The 27,431-nt window shown below is 34.1% G+C and overlaps 1 protein-coding gene across 2 annotated transcripts in view; it reads right to left on the bottom strand.

Moving 5' to 3' along the window:
• PGAP1 (post-GPI attachment to proteins inositol deacylase 1) overlaps nucleotides 1–27,431 on the bottom strand; it is a 79,420-nt gene that overhangs the window by 32,050 nt on the left and 19,939 nt on the right. The window contains exons 6-16 of one of the 2 annotated variants that reach the window (XM_032278784.1): nucleotides 24,278–24,330; nucleotides 23,073–23,139; nucleotides 19,347–19,452; nucleotides 18,545–18,600; nucleotides 17,271–17,354; nucleotides 12,978–13,024; nucleotides 12,571–12,622; nucleotides 7,236–7,313; nucleotides 2,598–2,673; nucleotides 229–302; nucleotides 72–123 (exon numbers count right to left, since the gene is read on the bottom strand). In XM_032278784.1, coding sequence (XP_032134675.1) covers nucleotides 72–123; nucleotides 229–302; nucleotides 2,598–2,673; nucleotides 7,236–7,313; nucleotides 12,571–12,622; nucleotides 12,978–13,024; nucleotides 17,271–17,354; nucleotides 18,545–18,600; nucleotides 19,347–19,452; nucleotides 23,073–23,139; nucleotides 24,278–24,330 — 745 coding nt within the window. The remainder of the gene's footprint in view (nucleotides 1–71; nucleotides 124–228; nucleotides 303–2,597; nucleotides 2,674–7,235; nucleotides 7,314–12,570; nucleotides 12,623–12,977; nucleotides 13,025–17,270; nucleotides 17,355–18,544; nucleotides 18,601–19,346; nucleotides 19,453–23,072; nucleotides 23,140–24,277; nucleotides 24,331–27,431) is intronic. The other variant, XM_032278785.1, reaches the window with a different exon arrangement.

Genomic DNA, 27,431 nt, shown 5'->3' with positions numbered 1-27,431 from the left:
TTTTTTTTTTTCTAGACTCAGAAGGGCAATAACAATCAATTTTCTATGTATTTTTTAGAAAATATATTTACCTTTAACTGCTGAGCACTTGCTTACCACGTTGATTTTAAAAGCTTGGTATATCTAATAGAGTTTGACCACAAAAACAAAAAACAAAAGTTTACTTGTATGTTAAAGTAAACATTAAAGTAAAATAAAATCCTTCTTGTTGTAGTCGGGATTAATTACCTGTCCAAAATTCAGAAGCTCTATATTGTAGTATAGGCCGCTTGTATTTATCACCACTTTCCTTGAAGACAATCCTGTTGAATTCAAAGTACTGCATTACTTAGAATATCAAGGAATTTTTCAAAAACGTACTGATAACATTAAAACAATGCCAATAATTAAAAATTTGTTTATAGGTTTTTACTTCTGTATGGAGTGAACTCCCCAAAATCTAATCCCCCTGCAATAAACTCTAGATAAAACAACTTTTATGACTTCTAATCACAATAACCTGCTTTTTTCCCCCCATTTATTTATTTTATTGCATTTTAGGTTTTGGGGTACATGTGAAGAACATGCAAAATTGTTGCATAAGAACACACGTGGCAGTGTGATTTGCTGCCTTCCTCCCCATCACCTACATCTGGCATTTCTCCCCTTGCTATCTCTCCCCAACTTCCCACCCCCCACCGTCCCTCCCCTATTTCTCCCCAACTGGCCCCAGTGTGTAGTGCTCCCCTCCCTGTGTCCATGTGTTCTCATTGTTCAACACCCGCCTATGAGTGAGAACGTGCGGTGTTTGATCTTCTGCTCTTCTGCTTTTAAAAAGTCAAGTATATAATTCCAATTTCAGGAAGGTATACTTTCTTGGTAGATCTTTTATTTTACAAGGTTGTTATCTTAAATGATATGAGCGATTCACAATTGTCATTTCTGTATTGTTCTGAGTATTTGTATATCAAAAAAAAGGGTACGAGGAGAAATAAAAATTTTAAAGTTTTCCAAATTAACACAGTTTCTTTTCATAAATGGAATGTAAAAAAAATATATTTAAAGGATGGGCATACCAAAAGAACACAGGAACCAGCCTAAAAGAGTTCCCAATATTCAAAGCTAGAACAACTTAAGCAAAAATATATATAATGATGGAACTGGATTATAACAGAATGAATAAAATACATAACCTTGAGTCTATAGTGACATAAATAAAAATTGAATGAATCAATCAACAAATAGTAAGGAGAAAGGTCTCCTTTATCTCAGGAAGAATTCCACTAAATGTAGAATACCAGAATGATATTTGCTAAATACTAGATGAACCATTGGATGCTAAAAATAGTGGGTTATTCTAAAGAAAAACAGGACATTTACATACTCTCAAATTATCTCACCCCAGCTATTTATTAACTACAAAAGAAAAAAGCAATTAACATTATAGCAGAGAAACCTAGAAGGCACCACCTTAACCAAGAAAGGAAAATTAACACAACCAGTAATTAGAAATATCAGTATCATGTATACTCAATATGATATAGTAGGAAAATCTCATTATTTCTGTGGTATTTTGGGAAAAATACATAACCTCAATCTAATCATAAGAAAGTATGAGGCTGGGTGTGTTGGCTCACGCCTGTAATCCCAGCATTTTGGGAGGCTAAGGCAGGCAGATTTCTTGAGTCCAGGAATCTGAGACCAGCCTGGGCAACATGGTGAATCTCTGTCTCTACAAAAAACACAAAAAAATTAGCTGAGCATGGTGTCACATGCCTGTATTCCCAGCTAATCAGGAGGCTGAAGTGGAAGGATCACTTGAGCCCAGGAGGCAGAGGTTGCAGTGAGCTGAGATCAGATCATGCCACTGTACTCCAGCGTGAGTGACATTGTGAGACCCTGTTGCCTACTCCCTCCACAAAAATGAAAGTATCAGACAACTCCAAACTACAAAATAATTAAACAGTATTCTTCAAAGGTTTCAAAGTTGTGAAAGACAAGAAAGATTGAGGAACTGTCACAGATTATAGGAGACTTAGGAGTCATGACAACTAAATGCAATGTGGGAACCTGGAGAAGCAGGACATCTGTGGAAAAACTGGTGAAAACTAAATAAAACCTGTAGTTTAATTAATAGTATTGCACCAATGCTTTCTTAATTGAAAAAACTGTATTGTTTATATAAAAGGTCAACCTTAGGGAAATATGAGTGAAGGATATACAGGAACTCTTTTGTAACTTTTCTGTAAATCTAAAATTATTTCAAAATTAAGTTTAAAAGAATATTTGGAGAAATCTTGAAACCTTCTTATACACACAGCAATTTATATTTTATATTAAAATTGTACTAAAAGGGCCAATAGGATAAATTTCACATAAGAACAGACACACATATACATATACGTGATTACCTGAAAATGCATGTGATTATGTAAGTTCACTTCTCAGATGACTGCTAGCCCAGTATTAAATGAGAATCAAACCACTGAACCACATCATATAGTTATTCTAAGAAGTATACTTGAAATATTCAATATTTTATGTTATAAAGCTCTGCTTTACTGCAACTCTGTTAAAAATAAAAGCATTCTTATGCTTTCTAAAAACAAAGTACTTACCAAAGGAAAAAAGATGAGTTACAGGAAGTTGTAAGGATCTTGCTTCTCTTTTAAAGAATTCACAATCTACAACAAACTGAAATATAAAACACTGATTTATTAGAAAAAGTAAAGCTAAATTTATAGTAAAATAACTTTACTTGATGTTTGAGTGGAAAATAAGTCTATAAACCTCAGCTTTGGAGAAAGTATCATCTATCACACTATAATTCTGTCTATACTTATGTGGCAAGAATTTCTCAAGGAGAGATACTATGCTGAGAAAACTTGATAAACAAGCTTAACTAAATAGATAAATTATTAGAGGGCCATTCCTAGAAGAACAGGTTCATAGCAGTTTTTTTATAGCTAGCTTTAGGTGTTTGCAGAAGAGGGACATTAAAGGATGTATCAAAGTATTAAGAACCTAGGCTAATTTAAGATTAATTAAGAATTTAGATACTATATCTCTTAATGCTTTCATAGTCAAAAGGAAAATGTGGTTTTGTTGTATATCCTTTTTAAAAACCCTGTATTTATTAAATATAGTCTAATTAGACTATAAAAGGCTTTTGGAGAAATACTGCCATTCATCGAGAGATGGCCAATGTTATTGGTGAAACATTATTTCAGGTTAAATAGTTATTACAGTAAGTAGAAAGAAGGTTTACTATGTATGGAGCCAGAAAAAGAAATGCTTTCCAAAAATGTAAAACTACAATATGACATCTGCATTATTATAATTTTTTGTAGTGAAATTTCTTTTTAGGTAACATTTCAATTAGTTGCATAAGAAACTGCTCTCACTTATCGGCAAGAATTGTTTCTGGTAAAAGGAATAATTTCATTAAAATAATCTCTACAATACAATCATATTATTTTGATCTATAGAAGCTAAAGAAAAATTAATCTGATGAGTAACTGTAACTAGCAAGTAGTTTGCTGTCTACGAAAGTAGAAAGCTAATGGTGTCTATCCTAGGCTTTTCCAGTGACTATACCCTGGATTTTCTGAAGTACTATTACTTTGTTTGCCTCTTGGGGAGATTTTTGATTGTTTTCGAATGTCAAAAACAGACAAGGGAAATTGCTATTAGATTATAGCGTCTACTTGGGGGAATAAAAGAAAAAACTTTTGCTTTTATTTCTCCCTCCTTACTTAAAGGCAAAGAACACAGATATTTTCATTTTAGAAAACAGCTGCTAGAAGATTAGAGAAATCATTTATTGAACAGGAATATTCATTACATTTTTACAAAGTACTTTCGGGCAAGTCTATCTCAGACAGGGAAGCAATTTTTAAAAGCAATTTAATCACTTTGAACAAGTTTAAAATAATAGAATTTTTATTACTGCTTTAAAAAATTTGTCTGTGCCTTTAGTTTTGGGTAATGACAAAAACCTTACCTAAGAAAGAGAAAATTCAAAGGCCTGTCTCTGAAAAACCCCAAATAAGTGAATTTCTAATGGGTTTAATTATTTCATTTTCTCTTACAAAACAGTCCAGATAATTCCATATTTGCATTTCTAAAAATATATTAAGATACTAGTTGACTCAAAAATGTTTTACACTATTTGAATATATGTTACATTCTGATGATGAGCTATACATAGACATGCAAAAATTATGAGAGACTTAAGTTATAATTCTAGTGAGACAGGATTGTACAACAGTAGAGTCAGCAGTGTTACTTTCCAAAGAGCATTAAGATGCATTACATGTTTATTAGGCTGCTAAGGCTGTCTATTTGCAGAAAGGCTCATTAATTTCTTGGAATAACCAGAGAGTGCCTTTTCAAGTTTGAGAAAAATGTTATATTCATTCAAAACCAGCTTACCTGCCAGAAATACCCATAAAGAGAGCTTTTAGTATTGAAGATGCTGAATTACCTCTCACTTGAGCTAAGCAAAACAGAACAATGAATGCATTATAAGGTACTTGTGAGATTTAGTCATTGAGATGACTCCCAACTACATCCTCCTTTTCCTTTCTTTATTTTTCCTAAATTTCTCTGATTATTTTGGCTACAAATCTTATCAACCTTCTCATTCAAGAAACATTTTTTCGGCCAGGCGCCAGGGGCTTACACCTGTAATCCCAGCAATTTGGGAGGCCAAGGTAGGTGGATCACGAGGTCAAGAGATCAAGACCATCCTGGCAAATATGGTGAAACGCTGTCTCTAAAATAATTAGCTGGGCGTGGTGGCGCATGCCTGTAGTCCCAGCTTCACAGGAGGCTGAGGCAAGAGAATCACTTGAATCTGAGAGGGGGAGGCTGCAGTGAGCTGAGATTGCGCCACTGTACTCCAGCCTGGTGACAGAGCGAGACTCCGTCTCTAAATAAATAAATAAATAAATAAATAAATAAAGAGAGAGCGAGAGAAACATTTTCTTGAGCATGTATGCAGTAGTCACAGAAGGGCAAGGATGCAAAGCAGAATAAAACCTATCTGTTCATTACTCAAAGAGTTCACCACAATGTGGTCATGGCAACTGAGACATAAATAAATTATAATTCAATATAATAAATTTTTCAAGGAAGTTATAAACAAAGTATCATGAGAATAAGTAAAAGATTACTGGGGGACTCTGGAAAAGGGAAAAAATGACACGGGTTGGATCCTGAAGAGTGAGGTTGCTGGGTGAAATAGGAAAAGGGGAGTCCAAAGGGCCCTTTATCTCCATTTTCTTTCTTACCCACTAATTCTATTGAAACCACCATTCTTTTCTTTCTATTCCCACTTCCCTAGTACAGGCTGAGGATACCTTATCCAAAATGCATGGAACTAGAAGTGTTTGATTTTTTTCAGATTTTGGAATATAATGAGATATCTTGGGGATGGAATCCAAATCTAAACATGAAATTCACTTATGTTTCATAAATATACACATAGTCTCAAGGTAATTTTTTTATTTTTAATAACTTTGTGCATGAAACAAAATTTTGACTGTTTTGACTACATCTCACCACATGAGGTCAGGGGATGAACTTTCCAATTGTGGTGTCAGGTCAGCACTCAGAAAGTCTTTAGATGGCGTGTCCTCATTATTACAGAGGTGAGCATCCTCACCTGTCAAAAAGTTTTAGAGTTTGGATTTTTGGATTAAGGATGCTTAGTCTGTACAAGTCCCTTATGAGATGCCTACTCTGTTTCTGATCTATTCTATACCGTAAGGAGATTAAATCTTCCCAAATAAAGGATTTCTGATACTATTACTACTATAGTGAAAAATCTTAGGGCTTCCTACTGACTTCTGAATTCTGTGAAGTCCTGAATCCTCCAATCAAGACTTTCATAATATGGCCATGAATTAATTGTCCAGACTTTTCCTCCACTACTATTCTACCCATGGTGGCCATCCTTTCAAAATTCTTATTTACTTATTCACTGTTTTTCAAATATAGTTCATGCTTTGCTCTGTTGCTTTGTCTAAACAGTGCCATCCATTGTAACTCCTAGCAATGATGTTACTATTAAGCAACTGGAATGTGATTAGGACAACTAGGGAGCAGAATTTTTTATATTAATTTAAATTGAAATAACCACATGTGCTAGTGCTTCCTGTATTGACAGCATGGGTCTACAATGTTCATTTTTCTTATAAAAATCCTAATTATCTGTTAAGGCCATTTTGTTTGTTTCATTTCATTTTAAACGTGGGGTCTCACTATGTTGACCAGGCTGCAGTACAGTGGCTATTCACAGGCATAATCATAGCATACTACAGCTTTGAATTCTTGGTTTCAAGCAATTCTCCTGCTTCAACTTCCCAAGTAGCAGAGACTACAGGTACCTGCTACCATGCCCATTTTAAAGCCATTTTAAATATCGCCTTACTTAATATCATTCTCTTCATATACTTGGTATATTCTAATTTGTGTTACGTGTATTTGGGTAGTTCTTTTTTCACTCTTCCCTCTGCTCCAGTTACATTTCTCTCTCCCTTCCCAACAGTATGTAGCTATTTAAGAACAGGGTTATGTAGGCCAGGTGCAGTAGCTCACACCTATAATCCCACCACTTTGGGAGGCTGAGGTTGGGGGATCATCTGAGGTCAAAAGTTCAAGACCAGCCTGGCCAGCATGGCAAAACCTGATCTCTACTAAAAATATAAAAATTAGCTGGGCATGGTAGCATGGGCCTGTAGTCTCAGCTACTTAGGAGGCTGAGACAGGAGAATCGCTTGAACTTAGGAGGCAAGGTTGCAGTGAGCCAAGACTGTGCCATTGCATTACAGCCTGGGTGAAAGAGCAAGGCTCCATCCCAAAAAAAAAAAAAAAAAAAAACACACACACACACAAAAAAAACAGGGTCATGTCTTCATTTGTGTGCCTCCTATAATTCCTGGTACATAGCCTTGTACTTAAAGGGTACCTAATAATTCATAGGTTTTGGACCTATGAATTATTATTATGTGCCTAACAATTCATAGGTTTTGAAAGACTGATTGATAAACTGGAACCAGTTCTCACTTGGCACAAAAAAACTCGGGTTTATTCTGCTTAGTTCAAGTTGGAGCAGATGATCCTAATAATTTAACAGTCTTAGGTCGACATTTAACTGACTACTGTTTTAGATAAACTCTGTGCAGAAAAACATGTAAAATTTAGCATGTGTCCCCAAAACATTCTGATAATAATCTTAATCCACATGTTACCTTAGTTCCATGAACAGATGGTACATAAACAACAAGATGAGACAAAGATGGATAGTCTTGAAGTCTTAATGTCAGAGACTAAAAAAAAAAAAAAAAAAAGATAAACTATTTTTATTTCATAGAGATTAATACATATTTAAAGAAAGATAAATTACACTTATTTCTTAATTATTTTAAAAAGCAGACTTCCAATTTATGTTAGGTACTTCATGAAATGCCCATGTTTACATTTCCAGGTCAATAATCCTGTTGAAAAATCAAATTCCTAATAATTATGTTAAATAGGGACTGCCAAAATATTCCCTGGATCCCTTCACATAAGACAAATTACATTAAAGGTCAAATTTAATTATTTTTATAAGTATTTCCAAATTTGTTATCTTTTTATAATTTGGTTGTTACATATAGTGTCACAGTATTGTTTCTACATTTATTTTCTTAGTATATAACAAAAAACATTCTACAGCTGAAGAATGAATGGATGCTAAATATAATGAAAGAGTTACAATTTAATATCAAACAATTTTGATCTAGCCCAAACAGTAAAGAGTTGCTGGCAAATGGCATATCTGCACATCATCCCCTGGAATTTATTTAGCAAATGATAAAGACAAGTATGTCTAAATAATGTACCCCATCAAATGAGTAACTATTCACTTCTCAAAATTAAGACCAGATCCTATAGTCCATATTTTGAAGAATGAATTGGTAGAAGACTTCCTCTTTAATGAAAAGCCAAGGCACCAAACACAGGTTTTAACTTTTAAGTTCAGGGGTACCTCTGCAAGTTTGTAACATAGGAAACTTGTGTCACGGGGGTTTGTTGTACAGATTATTTCATCACCCAGGTATTAAGCCTAGTTACCCATTAGTTATTTTTCCTGATCCTCTTCCTCCTCCCACTCTCCACCTTCCAATGGGCCCCAGTGTGTGTTGTTCTCCCTACATGTCCATGTGTTCTTATCATTCAGCTCCCATTTATAATTGAGAAGGTGCAGTATTTGGTGTTCTGTTCCTGCATTCGTTTGCTAAGGATAATGGCCTCCAGCTCCATCCATGTTCCTGCAAAGAACATGATCTCATTCGTTTTTATGGTTGCATAGTATTCCATGGTGTATATGTAACACACTTTCTTTATCCAGTCTACTACTGATGGGAATTTAGGTTGATTCCATGTCTTTGCTATCGTGAATAGTGCTGCAATGGACACATGCATAAATGCATCTTTATAACAGAATGGTTTATATTCCTTTGGGTACACATCGAGTAATGGGATTGCTAGGTCAAATGGTATTTCTATTTTTAGGTCTTTAAGGAATCGTCACACTGTCTTCCACAATGGTTGAACTAATTTACACTCCTGCCAAGAGCAAGTAAGCATTCCTTTTTCTCCGCAACCTTGCCAGCTTCTGCTATTTTTTGACTTTTTAATAACAGGCGTTCTGACTGGTGTGAGATGGTATTTCACGGTGGTTTTGATTTGCGTTTCTCTAATGGTCAGTAATGTTGAGCTTTTTTCCCATATGATTGTTGGCTGCATGTATGTCTTTTGAAAAGTGTCGTGTTGGTTCATGTCTTTTGCCCACTTTATAATGGGTTGTTTTTATCTTGTAAATTTAAGTTCCTTATAGATGCTGCATATTAGACACTTGTCGGATGCAGAGTTTACAAAAATTTTCTCCCATTCTGTAGGTTGCCTGTTCACTCTGTTGATCGTTTCCATTGCTGTGCAGAAGCTCTTTAGTTTAGTTAGACCCCATTTGTCAATTTTTGCTTTTGTTGCAATTGCTTTTGTTATCTTCATCATGAAATCTTTGCCCATTCCTACGTCCAGAATGGTACTGCCTAGGTTGTCTTACAGGGTTTTTATAGTTTGGGGTTTTACATTTAAGTTTTAAATCCATCTTGAGTTAATTTTTGTATATGGTATAAAGAAGGGGTCCAGTTTCAACGTTCTGCATAAGGCTAGGCAGTTATCCCAGCACCATTTATTGAATCGGGAAACCTTTCCCCATTGCTTGTTTTTGTCAGATCTGTTGAAGATCAGATAGTTGTAGGTGTGTGGCCTTACTTCTGGGTTCTCTATCCTGTTCCATTGGTCTATGTGTCTGTTTTTGTACCAGTACCATGCTGTTTTGGTTACTGTAGCCCTGTAGTATAATTTGAAGTCAAGCAGTGTGATGCCTCCAGCTTTGTTCTTTTTTATTTAGGACTGGCTTGGCTATACTGGGCTTTTTGGTTCCATATGAAATTTAAAATAGTTTTTTTTCTAGTTCTGTGAAAAATGCTCATAGTAGTTTAATAGGAATAGCATTGAATCTATACATTGCTTTCAACAGTATGGTCATTTTAATGATATTCATTCTTCCTATCCATGAGCATGAAATGTTTATCCATTTGTTAATGTCATCTCTGATTTATTTGGGCAGTGTTTTGTCATTCTCCTTGTAGAGATCTTTCACCTCCCTGATTAGCTGTATTCCTAGGTCTTTTATTCTTTTTTTGGCAACTATGGATAGGACTGCGTTCCTGCTTTGGCTCTTGGCTTGACTGTTGTTGGTGTCAATAGGAATGTTAGTGATTTTTGCACATTGATTTTATATCCTGAGACTCTGCTTTAGTTGTTTATCAGCTTAAGGAGATTTTGGGCTGAGACAGTGGAGTTTTCTAGATATAGGATCATGTTATCTGCAAATAAAGATAATTTTACTTCCTCTCTTCCTATTTGGATGCCCTTTATTCCTTTCTTTTGCCTGAATGCCCTGTCCAGGTCTTCCAGTACGATGTTGAATAGGATTGGTGAGAGAGGACATCGTTGTCTTGTGCTAGTTTTCAAGGGGATTGCTTCCAGCTTTTGCCCATTCAGTGTGATGTTGGCTGTGGGTTTGTCATTAGATGGCTCTTATTACTTCGAGGTAGGTTTCTTCAATATCTAGTCTACTGAGAGTTTTTAACATGAATGGTTGTTGAGTTTTATCAAAAGCCTTTTCTGCATCTATTGAGATAATAATGTGGCTTTTGTCTTAAGTTCTGTTTATGTGATGAATCACCCAAATAAAGTTTTTAATCAAGTTTTATTCTGGAAGTATGTGTGGGGTGGGAGTAGTTATATGTTCTAACAATATGTTTGCATTAAAACATTTATAAAGACTCTTAGCTTTCCCCAATCTTTTTCAGAAGCACCAGTGTAGGCAAGGAGGACAGAGATGCTCAAGCTAAAGTCCCATCAATGAGTAGCCTTCTAATAACCTGACCAGATTCCTGTGGCATGCTTATTAAACATAAACTCCTGGGCTTTGCCCCAACTTAGCAAAGTCCCTGTGACAGACTCATATGTTCTAATGTAAATTAAAAAGCCTTAAAAGAGCCTTATAAGCCACAGCTACAGGGAGCTAAGACCCAAATTAGCTACCAAAATGGTAGCTAATATGAAAAATAAATTAATTAGAAAGAACTTGGATAATGTGTGCCACTATCCACTCTAATAGCTTTTAAGTGTTTTTTCTCAACAATGGCCAAGTGTTGAATTTATACGTGCTTTGATGGAGGGCCCCATCTATTTATTAAAAGTTCAGTCCACAGAAATGTCTAACAGTGATATAATTCTCATCTGACATTATTTTTTTGAGATGGTATTAATATGAATAAACTCTACAAAATTTCTTTTGTCATTCCTTCAATTTCACAGCAAAATAATTTTGTGTGCTATTTATAAATGGCTAATACACATTACATACAATTTGATTTTCATTACAATAAAAAAAATCTATCCTCTTAAGCTGAGAGCACATAACATTGCAGAATGCTATAATTCCTGTTTTCTAAGTTCTCTCTTTCAGCATTTGCCATGAAAAGTAGGCAGCTGAAATAATTTGTTCTCCTGCTGTTCAGCCAGCTGTTTCCTACATGCAGAACAAACAACATAGGGACCTAGTGTTTGATGGAGAAACTGATTAATCTTTGGATATTTAAAAGAATAATATAAAAATTTTATGATTTAAGAAATACCTTTTAAAGCATAGGAGCAAAATACATTTTATTGACTTTTTAATAATTTATTTATTCTTAATCCTTATATTATAGGCTGGATATAATATCCAAATTAATCTATACAATTCATCCATGTAATAAAAAATCATTTATACCCCTCAAGCTATTGAAATAAAAAAAATAATTTGAAGAAATATTAGATTACACCTTATAAATAACTGATCAGTAAGTATATCCTAATACTTTTGTTTGTTTTGATCCTGGTCAGGATAGTACCAGTGAGAGACCTTCAAAATGTTCATGAGTCAATTTACTTTCCTATCATATTTGTTTGATAAACTCAAGGTCGCATGAATGAATATGTACAAATAAGATTTAGCAAGATAACAAAAAGAATTGCAACCATTACAAAGGGAAGTATGACTTGCAATTATGTCTTTTGTCACCATTCTTCTCTGTTAATATAAGTTACTTACTCTCTGTATAGTATAGAGTTGACTATATATACAAATAATTATAAATATTCATGAGCAAAAATAACTAACTTAATTGGAGTTAACTGTGAAATGACTGGAATCACCAGATGATTTCACTTTCAAGTCAATGAATGAGTTTAGGATTCATTATGAAACTGTGTTTTATTTTTAAAGTACAGATTTACTTGAAGACTGAAAACTATCAATCCTGATATACCATTATCAGTTATAATAAATACAATCTGGATATCAGAACAGATATTTTCATCAAATTTTATAATTATTTTGCTTTTTCAACAACAGATTTTGAGACTACACAAATAAGCCCTTTATAAAAGAACTTGCTGACCCACCAGAGTTGCTTAATCAAATCATAAACAACTATTAAATAAATCCCTGATGTGACTTATCACCCTGGGGAGTACTAGGTAAACTAGTTGTTCAAGTGCTTGACCATGTATCATATCTTTTTGAGATGTCCATGTTCCTACTGCAGGCCCTTCCTCCCAGAATGAATTCTAAGTATACTACTCAGCTCATATTTTAAGGCAGGCCATTCAAACATATCCTCAAATTGAATGTTAGAAATCCATCCAGTTCTTTTAGTATGAAGCTATAACATACAGAGATTTAGAGGACTGTTAACTTACAGTTTTTATCTCTGAAAGTAAAAAATATATATAAATAACACTAATTGCATATTATTCCCTATCAAATGTATTTTTAGGAAAAATATTTTTTAAATGTAGGTTAGCAAATCTCAAGCTTATTTAATATCAAGATAAGCTAATGAAAAAGAATATTTTAAAATATATATAGACTCAAGTATTTTTTCACCTGAATATTAAAATTCTGAAGCCATAATTTACCTTAATTGTTGGCAGCAGTTCAGTTTTCCATGATAAATCAACCCCTTGCTGGCTTTAAAATAAATATGAAAATATAATTAAAGGACAAATATATGGAAGTATTATAAATTATAAATAAGATTCAAAGGAAAAAGAAATCATCTCTACACCTAGTAGAGATGTCTAGTGAGTCTAATCCAATACACTCTGTCCACATAGTTCCCTTAGAAACAAAAATGTTTTTCCTAATTTCAATGTTTGCAAAAATTACTAGTATATTCATTTCCTTTACTATCCATTTTAAAAACAATACTATAATTTCACACAGCATCAAAATGATAATAACAATGTATGAAGCTATTCTTAAAGTGTGATTTCCAAGTATTGTTTATGTTCAGATAAATGAACAGTGGGTTCAAAAGACTTACCACATAGAAGTGCTGTTTATGCAACCAAAAATCCAACTATTCGTATCCTGTTGATGAACAGTACAAAACAAAACACACTAAGTATTGTAGAAAACAATTATATAAAACAAGCATCCATCTTCAATACTTTATACTTATATGATAGGGTGACTGGGAGCAAGCGAAACATAAATAATAGCTTATTATTGAGAAACATATCCAACATGTTCTCAAAGTCAAACAAATCAAGGATGGGTAAAGAAGTCTAATGTCAACATTGATAGCTAAGCGGTTATTCCGGAGCAAGAGTATGAGAAAGAGTGCCCTGACAGCTATCTACTATCTATCTCTCTCTCTCTTTTTTTTTTTTTTTTTTTTTGAGATGGAGTCTTGCTCTGTCGCCCAGGTGTCGTACACTGGTGCAACCTTGGCTCACTGCAACCTCCTCCTCCTCCTGGGTTCAAGTGATTGTCCTGCGTTGGCCTCCTGAGATTTACAGGCACCCACCACCATGTGCAGCTAAGTTTTGTATTTTTGGTAGAAATGAGATTTCACCATGTTGGCCAGGCTGGTCTCAAACTCCTGACCTCAAGTGACTCGCCTGCCTCTGCCTCCCAAAGTGCTGGAATTATAGGTGTGAGCCACCATGCCCTGCCATCTCTCTATAGCATATCACCTAAGCATTTCTAATTATTGAACCAAAATTTTCAAAGAGGTCAGTAATGTCCATACTTTAATTAGATAGAAAGTAATCTACATCTTTTAAACCAAGAAAGAAAAGCTGGAGGTAGACTTTTAAACAAACAAAAATCCATAGCCAACCAATTGAAACTAACTTATATACTGCATTTTACTTTATCATTTGAGTTCCCATTTGGTTACCAGCAAATAACATCTTTTTTTTTTTTTTTTTTTTTTTTTTTTTTGTGATGAAGTCTTGCTCTGTCACCAGGCTGGAGTACAACAGCGCCACCATACCCAGCTAATTTTTGTATTTTTAGTAGAGATAGGATTTCACCATGTTGGCCAGGACGGTCTCAATTTCCTGACCTTGTGATCCACCCAACACCATCCCAAAGTGACCAGCAAATAACTTCTACACAACCAAGAATGTGTTTGGACTAAAGTATAATTCCAAGGGCTCCAGACTAAAGCTGGTTAGATTCATCAGCACAGGATGGAAATGCTACAGAGATATTATGACATTTTAACAAATTCTGTATTCAGCTTTAATCAGTTAAAAGCAGTGTGACCTGAGATCTTCACTGCAACTTTTAAGGAAGTAAGAGCGATGTTGTGAGATATAATTATCTAACTACTGAAATCCTACCAACACATAAGAGGATGAGAAGCACTGCTCAGATAGCTAAATACATTTGTCCTTTGAATTCTGGATAGGACAATCAAGAAATCAATCCCTTTATTCAACTGATATTTACAAAATCCATTCTAGGGCCCAGGAATTATATGCTAAAGCCCTCAGGAAAATGATGAATCAGGCAGACATAGTCTCTGCCCTCATTCAGCTTAAATAAAATGCTAAGACATTTTTCAGGATTATATAAAAGAAAGCTGATAGGAAACAAACAAAAAAATGTGGTGTTTCTCTGCAGGCAAAATACTTTTATGAGTCTTGTATCAGTTCCCTGTAATTCTCAGAAAAATAATATGACACTAAAGAAGCAAGGCAACAGAGCAGATCTCCACAGCCTGGACACAGAAAATCTAGCAGGCTGTAAAAATCCAATCCATTTTTGTAAAGGGTTTTTACAGCTACTAAGGGGGGCCTATCCTCAAATGTAGCCTTCATTATAAAAATTGCTGATATTCCACACTACTTCAGTGTACAGGAAATTCTGATTCATTCATCAATGGATTGAACAGATAATTTATTACTCAAGCACATCTTAAGATATCATGTTGATATAACGTAGGTGTCAAAAGGCTAACTAGTTACAAAAACCTTAGAAGTTACTCAGGGATTATTGACTAACTCCAAAAGTATATAGGAAAGAAAACGCTGCTAATCAAAAATCTACAGTTCTCAAAAAATTCTGTCCACAGTAAAAAACAATGCCTATAATGGCTGCTAAAATCATTAAGTGAAAGATTGACTGGGTACCTTACAATAGATGGATCATGCTGGCACCACAGGGCCCATCAGTATTTTTGTCTCTAGAAGTGGTAAAACCAGCCATTGTGTACTTCCTGATATCAATAAATAGGTGATACACCGCTCTACTTACAAAACATTCTTACTATAAAAAATTAATCTGAATCTAATCAAGATTCTACATCTAACTACCAGTTTATAGAAAATATAGGGGATAGAAATACATACTAAAAGACACTATGAGAATACAATCAGTTAAACCCAGAATGTGGGGAAAAGGGTGGGGGCTATTTATTATAAAAGAGACTTAAGATCTATGAACCAGAGGCAATGTATACGTTAGATTCTGATTCGAATAAACTTGAAATTTAAGTGAACCAAAGAAAACTGAACATGGAGTGAATAACAGATGATAGGAATTAGTATTAATTTGATTGGATGAAATAATGGCATTACGGTAATATGTAAAATCCTTATAGAAAAACATACTTTATGGATGAACTAATAAATGCCCACAATTTACTTTTAAAATTCTTCAGTCAAGAAGAGTAGGAAGGAATAAATGATGTATGACAGAGTATTGATAACTGTTAAAGCTGTGTGAGGATTATAAAAAAATTCATTCTAATATTTTATTTCTGCCTTTATATATGCTTGAAAACTTCTAAAATAAAAATTTAAAAGATTTTTAAAATTCACCATATGACTTTATGCTAATTAATACCAGTGAACACTAAATACAGAAAAAAAGATCCTCCCATCAGCCAAATGAATAATTTGCACTTTGGCAGGCATTTTTCTCAATATAATAGTGACATTCTGATTTGAAATTCAGTATTAAGTGAGAAAGGATATTTTAAGCCATTACTCTCAGGGCCAGAATCCGCCAGGGTAAAGAGCCCATCTAGATTTTAGGCTAAGAGATGCTAGTCTCTGTGAGAGATGCAAAAGTCTGGCAATTCCACTAAAATGCAATATTCATTAGCACCCAGCCCACATGCCTACCATCTTTTTAAAAAGATTTTACTATATAATCAGATGTCAGCATCTCCAGCAAAGTACTAGATTTTGGTTCTAAATAAATACAAATAACTTAACAAAAGAGAGAAGGAATACATGGAAATATAAAGTGAAGAACCTTGAGACATGCCAAAAAAAAAAAAAAAATCAGAATAGAGGAAAAAGAACCCAAATTAAGAAAAAATCCTGAAAGTTAGATATGTAGATAAATTATTGAAGTATAATTTAAGCATTACTTTCTTCTTTTTTTTTTTTTCTTTTTGAGACAGGGTCTCACTTTGTCACCTAGGCTGGAGCGCAAGTGGTATAATCTCAACTCACTGCAGTCTCAAACTCTGGGTTCAAGCACTCTTCCTCCCTGAGCCCAACAAGTAGCAGGAACTACAGGTGTGTGCCACCACGCCCAGCTAAGAATTTTGTATTTTTTGCAGAGATGGGGTTTCATCACCTTGCCCAGGCTGGTTTCAAACTCCTGAGCTCAAACCATACACCCACCTCAGCCTTCCAAAGTGATAGGATTATAGGTGTGAGCTACCACACCCGGCTTCCATTCCTAATATCATAATAAATGCACGCTACAGCTTTTTTAAACAATATCACATTTTTTAACAGTGCCTAACATAATACTCACTAAAAAGAAACACAATGGATCTAAAGCCTGAGCTGAAAGTGAAAAAAAAAAAAAAAAAAAAAAGAAGAAACACAAAAATCAAAATCATTATTCTGATACAGTAAATCTAGGTAATATTGTAAAAGTTACTCTATTATCTTCGAGAATATTTGGTATAAAAAGTACCTCAAATTTTAATATGGAAGCCAATGGAAAAATAGAATTCACTTTATGAAGTTACTATAGAATAGCTTTGCTTACTTACATCTATTCTTTAAAGTACTAACAGAAACTTATAATTAAAGGGGTTTTGAATTCCATTTATTCATCATGAACTGAGTAAAACTAAGGCAGAAAGACAGGGTGGAAGACCTAAACTAGAACCAAAGTTACAATTTAATAGCATAGTATCTGTGATAGAAAATTTCTGATTAACACTTTTCAATTAAAACACTGTTCCAGAGAAATTATTTTTCAACTACTTAGATTTAACTAGGTCTATCAGTAGAATTTGAAAAATGAATAATAGTTTAACCTCTTAAATCTACATAGAATGTACCAATTATCTTACCAGCATAGTGCTCTGACAATAGGCATGAGTGTAGATTTTTCTATGATTTTCAAGGGGAAATGTAAAATATATCTTCTCAGATTCCTAAAAAAAAAAAAAAAAGGAAAACACTCAATATAGCTATAATGAGTACATTAATTTCATCATTCCAAAAACCAGATATAGCAAATGAGTAATTATTCTAATTCTATCATCTTGGTGTTGTTGAGAACCAATACTCTAGGAGCAGAAGGAGGAAGATACAGAAGGGCAAGAGAAATATTAGGTATAATCTCTGTAGTCCTCAGTTTGTCCTGGAAGTATCAGTGTGAATGAACTTTTTGTTGTTGTTGTTTTATTGTGTGTTTTTTTGTTCTGTTTTTGTTTTACTTTTTAGTTAAGCTTTTATGCAGTTCTTAGCTCTGGCCACTGAAAAGGCCTAGAAATGCCAATCCAATAGCTATAAGCATTTCTAGCACCAGATTATGGTTTTGAGACCCTCTAATGGTCACTGATAAGAGGATGCATGTGAGCCAACTCACCATTCTGATAATGAGTAAATATAAGGTAATATCCAAAGATCCACACAATTATCATTCTTTTCTCATATGATTTATTCTACTTTTGATTAGTAGATGAGCAGATATTTTTCTGTAAGTATATAGAATTAACTAGAGTACTATTCTAGTTAATAAATAATAAAGTTAAACATCATCATTTTTGCATCCTCCTAAATCAATTAATAACTCCAGGCATTCCTCATCAACAGTGGCTAACATCACAAAAATAGAGCCTGGCAAAAACAAAAACAAAACAAAAATCTGAATATGAAAAAGCAGCTAGATCCAACTACTAAATCACAGGACCACAACTGGCAAAGGAACATGTTGAATGACTACAGGAATGCAATCAGTAAAATCAAGAATGTGAAAATCTACAGGACAAATAACTTGTTGTTTTTGTTTTCTTTCAACAAATAAGTTTCAAGAAAAAAACGGAGAGGGTAGTGGTAAGAGAAAGTCTTCCAGATTAAAAAGGAATGAGACATTAATCAATAACAATGTGTAGGCCTTGTTTGGACCCTGATGTAAACAAACTGAAAATCAAAGAAAATAGCAAAAATAAATTTATGATAAAACTGATTACTGACTAGATTCTTTTTAAGGAATTATTAAATCATGGGAAAATGGCATGCAGTTTTATCTTTTTTAAAAGAGTCTTTAAGTTTTAAAGGTAAGTATTAAATTATTTCTGGAAAAAAAATGAAAAAAAAAATCCATTGGTGGAATACTTACATTGTAAGCTACATAGGTCCATTTGGACACTTTTACTGGAACCCACATAGATGTCCCTTAAGGTAAAGGAAATTAATTTATTTGCCTTGTTTTGTTTTTATACTACATAGTTTCTTTCTTCTTTGAATCCTGGTGAAATATTTCTCAGTCACAATAAAGAAGTGGTTTCCTAAACACTGGCTATATTAAAACAGAAAATCTAGTAATGTATTTTCTATACGCTCATCACCAACTAGCATTCACATCAAGTAAAGTATAAATCTGTTTGGTGTCCTTTAACTCTAAGGAATTATCAAAATAAGAAAATAAAGGAAATAAATATTTCACTTCCCAAACAAGACATATAATTAAATACAACAGGTATAATTTGCTTTATATTTAAATAGACAAAGCAAGTTATTTTGCTTTATATTTAAAAACCAAATTTATCAGCAAAAGATATGTTGGTATCCAAAAGAAGAATGAATAATAACCGATAATTGAGAAACTGAAAGGAGGCAAGAATAATATGGCACTTATTTTACATGATTGTTAGGAGAACACTCATTTAATTGAATTTTTTCTATTTGTCATGTTATTTTCATGACAAAATTTTAATCAGCAACCTCTTACACGTTGCTTCTCTTTTTCCCTTCCTAACCAAGAATTGCACCAGCATCATCATAGGGAAATTAATTATACATATACAATAGGACCCTAAACTTGAAGTATCACAGTTTTGAAGATTTTTGTCTCCTACAAACAAATTTACCCAAAATTAATAATACTCCATTTAAAATTAAAATATGTTATTGTCACCAACCTGTTAAGTCAGTAATTATAGCTGGATTTTCCTCAAAATGTTTTGATGGGTGTCTTATAAAGTGGTGAGTCAAAACTGCCAATTTCTTCTTGGAATTTTGAGTTATCTAGAAAGAACATTGACACATTCTGTATAATTTTGTATCTATTGTAATAGTTCAATGAAACATTGCTTCAGTAATAATGACAACAGTCAACATTTATTATTCTGAGCCAGACACTGTTCTGAGCTCTGTACATGAACTCAATCACAAAAACTCTAAAAGATAATGATATTATCTGCATTTTAAATGAGAAGAAACTAAAAGCACAGATAAATTAAGGAATTTGCCCAAGATCACACAGCTATTAAGTCTGGGCTGGACTCACACCCAGGCATTCTGGCTCTAGAGTCCATGCTTTCATTATTATGCAATAGTGCCTCTCAAGTTACAGTTAAGAATAAAACCTTATAAAAATGTATAGAACCAGAAGAGAAATTTAGAGATTCTTTGGTCTAGTGATTCTAACACACCAGTTTCCAAATTCAGACTACTGTCAATGCCACAACAAAGAAGCCACTGGTCACTAGAGAAAATATTGCCGACTTTCCTACCATAGAAATTACTCTCTTTTATACTATCCTTCTACTTGTTTTCTAAATAACCTGGCACAATAAAAAGCTGGCAACTTTATACAAGCACAACCCTTAAAAAATGTGTACTGGGGTGTAAAATCCATTTGGTATCAACCATTATTCAACTCTCGAGTTTAATAATTGAGGCCCTGACAGGTTAAGTAACTTTTCTCAACCACAGAATGAGAATGGCAAAGAAGTAATAAGGATTCAGGTATATTAAACCTTTCCAATCCCTTTGAAAGTCATCCAGCATTTCCTTGAGCATTTTTAATTTGCTACTTCGTAAGGCAGCGCATTCCAATTTTAACAACTCTTATCAGGAGAATACTTTACCCTTTTTGGAGCAAATATCTGATTCCTTATTGCACTGCTATCTTAGATTGGGAGACAGTCCTTCAAAAATTAGAAGCTTGCTATGTTCGCCATTCAAATAAAACATTTCTTCTGCAGATAAAACAACTTCAAACATTATCAACTGTTTAGCACAGAACTCTTTTAGTCCCTTCACCATCCTGCTGCCTCCTCTGGATAAACTCAAGTTTGCTGACATCCCTCTCAAAATATCATGCATGAAATAGAATACGGTTCTCTAGATATGGTGTCAGCAGAGTGGAAGCCAGTGGAACTTTTATATTAATTCATGTAAACTCTCTACTTCAAAGAACTCAATCGGATACTAAATTTGTGTGATTTTCTTAAGTGGCCACATCTGTTTGCAATCAATTAAATGTTACAGCCTATCAAAACTTAATTTAATTAAGACTAGATTCTACCAACCTTACTCACTCCCTAGGCAATCCGTCTACTCACAAGTTTTTAGCTATGAATTTTATGCTAATAACCACCAAAAATTACTCTGATTCCTGCCTTATCACCATGCTTAGGACTAATTACGCTTTGCATTTTAGTTTCTCTGAATATATATGTTCTGCTTTTCTCCTAGACTATAAGCTTCCCAAGGGTTAGATAACATACCTTAAGTTTTTATTTTCTACTATTTAGTCAAGTCAATTACACATAGTGAGTTTTTGAAACAAAACTCAGTTTCATCAACAGTATTTTTGATTCTTAGCAATATGGTTATCAAAAATTTCATTTTCCCCTTAAAATGCATAAAATATTTATACATTCAGAATTATAATTTATTATATACTAGTACTATAGTTCTTTTCTCATCTTACGAGTTAATGGAAAAATATGATTTTATTTACTGAAATTAGTTTTATGTCCAATTTTTTTAGGAATATACCTGTCTGAGGTATTCTGCTCTTCACGAGTTGGAATAAGGTTTTTCCTAAGTTTACCAAACCTCAGTGCAAGTACAAACAACATTAATTGATTCTATTATTGTATCTAGTTGCAGTCCCTCAAGTAGGCTTAGTGGCTTTACCAAGGCTAAGTCTCACAGTTAAACAATGTTGATAAGCCAAAAAATGTTTGTATTCCTGACCAAGTGTCACAGTCTCAACTCGGTGAAGCTTATTCAAATCAATAAATACACTAACTTAACACTGAATCTTGTAGCTTAAAATGTGGTAAAACACAAAATGACCTGGATCTTTAGGATAGAGCTAAGTATCTATGATTCTCTCTAAGAGTGATTATACAGCTTTCTGAAGAGTTAAGGAAAAAAATCCCTACCCTTCTAAGAGAGTACACTACAGGACAAAGGTTCTTTCCTCATAGATAAGAAAAGTATTGCCTGGAGACCCATTGAGAAAGAGGCCTCTCATATTAGTTTCCGAAAGAATTGGAGCCTTCAGGGGAAACACTCCAAAAATATATGGGTTGTAATGCTTTGCCATGAAAAAGACTACTTAAAAAATAAGGATTTTTTTTCTGCAAAAGAAAAAGCCAGAGCCATAGTTCTCAAAATATATTTCCATGTAACAAGATGACCTGAGGTAAAAGGCTGTTGAAGATGAATAATGGCAATCTGTTTCCAACTCACAGAAAAAAATTTTAAGTTAATGGAAATAATTCTCTGAATTTTGCTGAAATCCTTGGTATCTGCTACCATTTATCTGCTAGCAAACAAGAAAGAAATAAAAGAGTAATGTGATAATCTGTAAAGGATACTATGACTTCCATTTGTTCTGCTAATCGAACAATTTGGAAAATTACTAGTTTGAAGAGTTTACACTGTGAAATTTCATTATAGAGAAAGTAAAACTTACAGAAGTACATAATTTAAGTTCTGGTGAGTTTAGGTTATTCAATAAATTACACATTTTAATCTTATCAGAAAGCTAAAGTGCTTTAAAAAAAAAAACATGGTTCAAAAATGTTTAATAAACTCAGGAGGCTGAGGTGGGAGAATCACTTGAGCCCAGGACTTTGAGTCCAGCCTGGAGAACACAGAGAGAACCTATCTCTCAAAAAAGAAAAAATGTCTAATAAGATAGATAATGATCAAAAAACACCAAAAACAAACAAACAAACAAACAAAAAAAAAACACCATAAGATAATGATGTTTATAAGGTATTACAAAAAAAATTTATAAAATAGTTTGTAAGAAGCATTTCCCCTACATTTAAAAAATAAAAGAAAGCTGGGTATAGTGGCTCACGCCTGTAATCCCAGCACTTTGGGAGGCCAAGACAGGTAGATCACCTGATGTCAGGAGTTTGAAACCAGCCTGGCCAACTTGGTGAAACGCCATCTGTATTAAAAATACTGGTGGTGTGCATATGTAGTCCCAGCTTCTCAGGAGGCTGAGGTGGGAGGACTGCTTGAACCTGGGAGGCAGAGACTGCAGTGAGCCAAGATCATGCCACTGCCCTCCAGCCCGGGTGACAGAGTGAAACTCCATTAAAAAAAAAAAAAAAAAAGCTATATGTCAAACTTTAAATAGTGGGAAGAACTGGGGGAAGATTTAAGGTTCTTTCACTTTTTCATGTTCATTGCATTTTACAAATTATTCACAGCAGTCCAAATATTATGAGAAAAAGAAAGGTATTTCCATTTTTGAACTAATTAAAATTGATACAAGGCATATGCTTCTATTTTCATCAAGGTAAAAAAAATACACTAAATCCATCATGGTTGTAAATGATATAGTAAAGTAAAAGCTTTTGCTTAAATAATTTTTGTTTAAAAATGCATACCTGTTTAGTATCAGCATCAATAAGATCAAAGAATGCTCGAACTGTAGTCAACTGCAATTGTTTACACCTGAGGCATAAAGTAAGCGTTACAAATAAAACTTTCTTAAAACATATACTTTTCACACAATTTTACTGTTTAATGGAACATCTGAGTTTCCTTTAGTGCTCTAAACTCAAAAATTATGTAACAAGTCATTCTCATTTAGTATATATCTTAAAGATGAAACCTTTAAAGCAAAAATAAAGCAAATTAAATCTTCTTAAATGTTTGCCAGAATTTTCAGGGTCCTTCTGTTTTCCCTAAATTCCCTCACCTACTCTAGCTATAGATGTACTATCTACCCCATCTCTATATGCCTGAAGCACGTCATTCTAGCAGATACTACTATTTGCACAGCCAGAGGAAAGTCGAAAGAGAATCTTTAAGCGGAAACACAATGAGAAATATATTAGGGTCTGCCTATTTCTTGACCCGTATAGATAAATCTAATTCCTACTTGGTTTTCCCTGTGCCGCTCCCTAGAATAGTCACTGCTCCATTAACCAAATCTGAGTATGGTGACTGGCCAGAAGCTCAGAAACTCCTACCACAGGTGCAATTGATTCCATCCAACCAGGAAAATCTCAGAAACTTTGGTATTTGATGTTAGCTTCATTTGAGACTAATGCTATTGGGGTTTTTTTTGGAGGTTATTTTATATGTTGACAAGAGAACCTTGGTCAAACTGAAACAAGAACCAAGATTAGAGTTTCAATTTCCTAAGTTAGTATTTCTTCCATAGTCTTATTTATGGATGAAGTTCTAAGAAAATCAACAAAGCAGGCCAGGCACGGTGGTTCACAACTGTAATCCCAGCACTTTGGGAGGCTGAGGTGTGCAGACCACCTGAGGTCAAGACTTCGATACCAGCCTGGCCAATGATGAAACCTCACCCCTATTAAAAATACAAAAATTAGCTAGGCGTGATGGCACTTGTCTGTAATCCCAGTTACTTGGGAGGCTGAGGCATGAGAATCACTTGAACCCAGGAGGTGAGAGGTTGCAGTGAGTGGAGACTGCATGACTATCCCCCAGCCTGGGCAACAGACTGAGACTCTGCCTCAAAAACAAAAAAAGTGGTTAATGAACCAATTAAATTACTGCATTGAGGAGAAAAGAGGCCCATGACAAATCATCAAAATAAGTTATATAAGTATTAACTTACCACACAATGGAGAGGTGGTCTGTTGAGACCCAGGTCTTAGGCACTGCTGAACTCTAAAAAAAAAGAAAAAACAATAATCAAACTTACAAAAAACACATTTGTTATTCTCTAAAAAGTTTGAAATTCTTATAAGCTAATATTTAGAAACACATAACATGGTTTCACCATATTGTGACATTTTTAAATGATACATTCTTATAAAAGGTGATCTAAATATATTAGAGTGTTTCTGTATAAAACATAACTCTTTCTATAAATATCATTCCTGGTTAGTCAAGTTTAAATTACCCTTTAAAAATTATTAAAGCAACCACAGACTCTTTCCTAAAATTTAATGTCTAACTTTTTTTATTACTCTAATGAGAGATAAGTTTAATATTCTTTTATAAATCATAATGTAAGTTACTAAAAACATTTTAGTAATTTTAATTTTGACCAAACTACGACTTGATAGATTCTAAGATGTTATTTCTTCATCAGTGGTTTACCTAAGAAATACCTAGGCCTAAAAAGATTTTTCAAACCAAATATGCCTAATCACAATTCCAAAACTACCAAATCAGACTTTCACAAGTGGGGTCCAGGCTCATTTACTCTGGAAAAAAAAAATCCCTAGCTGATTAGGATGTATACGGACAAAAGGCTCCTAAAAAATATAAGTATTTGCAGAAGGCTTCCTAACAATGGTACAGCACCCTCCAAGAACTAGAGACTCTTTTTCACACCAGATAATGACCTCTCTGTGAATAGCATCTTACACACAATAGGTGCTCATTAAGTAAATCTGATTTTATTTTTCATAGCATCTCTCTATGTACCATCAAAGAGACAAGGAGCTGTCATCACTAGAACTGTCAAAACAAAATGAGGAGACTAATAGCATAGATGCAAGAGGCCTAAATTAGGGCTAATTTAGGCCTAATTTACAGAGGCCTAAAATGTCTCTTTAATAAATGAACTTAAAAAATAGATATGTATAACTTCTAAGGAATCACTATCACCCTTGCAGTCTATAAATAATAATGTGTCTTTGGGTTCCAAGTTCTGAAGTGGGAGGAATCTACAGTTTACTTGATGAACTTATAAGTACTTGATATATTTAGAAATTACTACTTATAGTTTACTAAAAAAAAAAAAAATAAACAAACAATCGGAGTTCACTGTTGTTCTTTGATTACATTAATGGTCAACAGAGTAAGAACTCTTAGTAGACAGCATTTACCATTACCAAGAATATAAAACCGGTTTACTTCCATTCACTTTAATTAATGCATGTGTGCTAGAATTGAAAAAGGAAAGGCCAACACAAATCAAAAAGGTAGTTGCTCATGATTGTTACGTTGAAAACTGCTAAACGTCTACCAAAATCCATTCTTCTTTGCTTGCACACTTGGCTAGACTACAGCTCTTGGCTTCTCTTGCTTTAATATGTGACCGAGTTTTTTCTAATGGTATGTGAGCAGGAGAGATGTGTGCCATTTGTAAGCCTGACATTTGCCTTATGCTCTTTCTTCCTTTCTGTGGTTGAAGACAACTAAAGCAACTCTGAAAGTAAAACATTCAAGATGGAATGCCTACTCTCAGCCTGAGTCTCTGAATGGAACCTCTTAGAAAACCACCCACCAACCTAAATACCCACCCAGGGCAGTTACATGAATAAAACATAAACTTCTATTGTGCTTAAGTGTCATTACCTGTGTGGGACTATATTTTAGCAGTTTAGTCAACCCTCTTAATATAATTATGGTGTCTAATTTCAAAGATTTTTCCATCCCAGTGGATGTAAACATCATTTAGCTATTCTTGAGATAATCATTCAAAAATTGTTACTTGTTAATAATTTTTTAAAGTGAATATACATGTAGCTATATTAAAGGTTGTAGACTATCTGGAAGCTAAAAAATAAATCTTAGGGTATACAATGGCCAGTTTTGAGAAAGTTCCAAAAGTAAAATATCTTCATCAGATACAGAAATCAGAGATAACAAGCTGACTTGAAAGCAACACATTATCAAATGGATTAGAAAAAATAAAGTACACACACACACACACACACACACACACACACACACACACACACACACCTGCACCCACACAACTAAAAAGATCAAAGTTCTTTAAAAGATAAGCTTTAGGGCCTGGCTCGGTGGCTCACGCCTATAATCCCAGCATTTTGGGAGGCAGAGGTGGGCAGACCACAAGGTTAGGAGTTCAAGACCAGCCTGACCAATATGGTGAAACCCTGTCTCTACTAAAAATACAAAAATTAGTGGAGTGTGGTGGCAAATGCCTGTAATCCCAACTACTTGGGAGGCTGAGGCAGGAGAATTCCTTGAACCCAGGAGGCAGAGGTTGCAGAGAACTGAGATCGTGCTACTGCGCTCCAGCCTGGGCAACAGAGTGAGACCCTGTCTAAAAAAAAAAAAAAAAAAAAGATAACATTTAGGATGTGGTATACAGCATTGTGCTCCAGCAAAGTTCTAGGAAATAAGTTACATCAAATTTCATGACTAAATCATCTGTGTTTACAAAGAGTTGACATACAGTTTTTTGAGGACTTCCAACAAATATCTGACCAAAATATTCAACACCAAATAACAACATTCATACCTATAATAACAAGGTTTGATAGATCTGCTAATTTAGTTTCAAAACTATTCTGGCTACATCCCAATTCCTCTAGGTATATGAAAATGGTGCGTAATAGCAGAGTAGCTTAATAATTTTTGTCCTATAGCTTAATAATTTTTGTCCTACGTAAGCCAAGCATTCAGTAAAAACCTATTTAATGAATGAACAGTAATCTAAAGTAGGACAACAATAGGTGAGATGAACAAAGGAGTATCTATGAAGAGGTCCAGCTATGAAACAGTGACTTTCTAGTGTTATCTCCTAACAAGCAAAAGGAACAGGCAAACTACATTCTATGCATTTTCTCTTTAGAAAGTAAATGTCATTTGGAGATGATGTGTCTATTGAGTTAAGAAGCTACCATCTTAACTGAAGACTTCAAGGTTAAATATACAAGAAAGAAGTCCTAAAAGGAAACTTGACTAACTTTACATGGGTCATGTATCCCAGCTAAAGACCGAATACTTGATGGATGTCCTAGCAGGGAAGAATAAGTAGCAAATTAATTAATCAGGGTTCTACT

The sequence above is a fragment of the Sapajus apella genome, unplaced genomic scaffold (genome assembly GCF_009761245.1).
Source record: "Sapajus apella isolate SASKATOON/1434 unplaced genomic scaffold, GSC_monkey_1.0 scaffold10, whole genome shotgun sequence".
Classification (NCBI taxonomy): Eukaryota; Metazoa; Chordata; class Mammalia; order Primates; family Cebidae; genus Sapajus; species Sapajus apella.
Note: the sequence above shows the minus strand (reverse complement) of the source record. Positions and strands in the feature narration are given on the sequence as shown.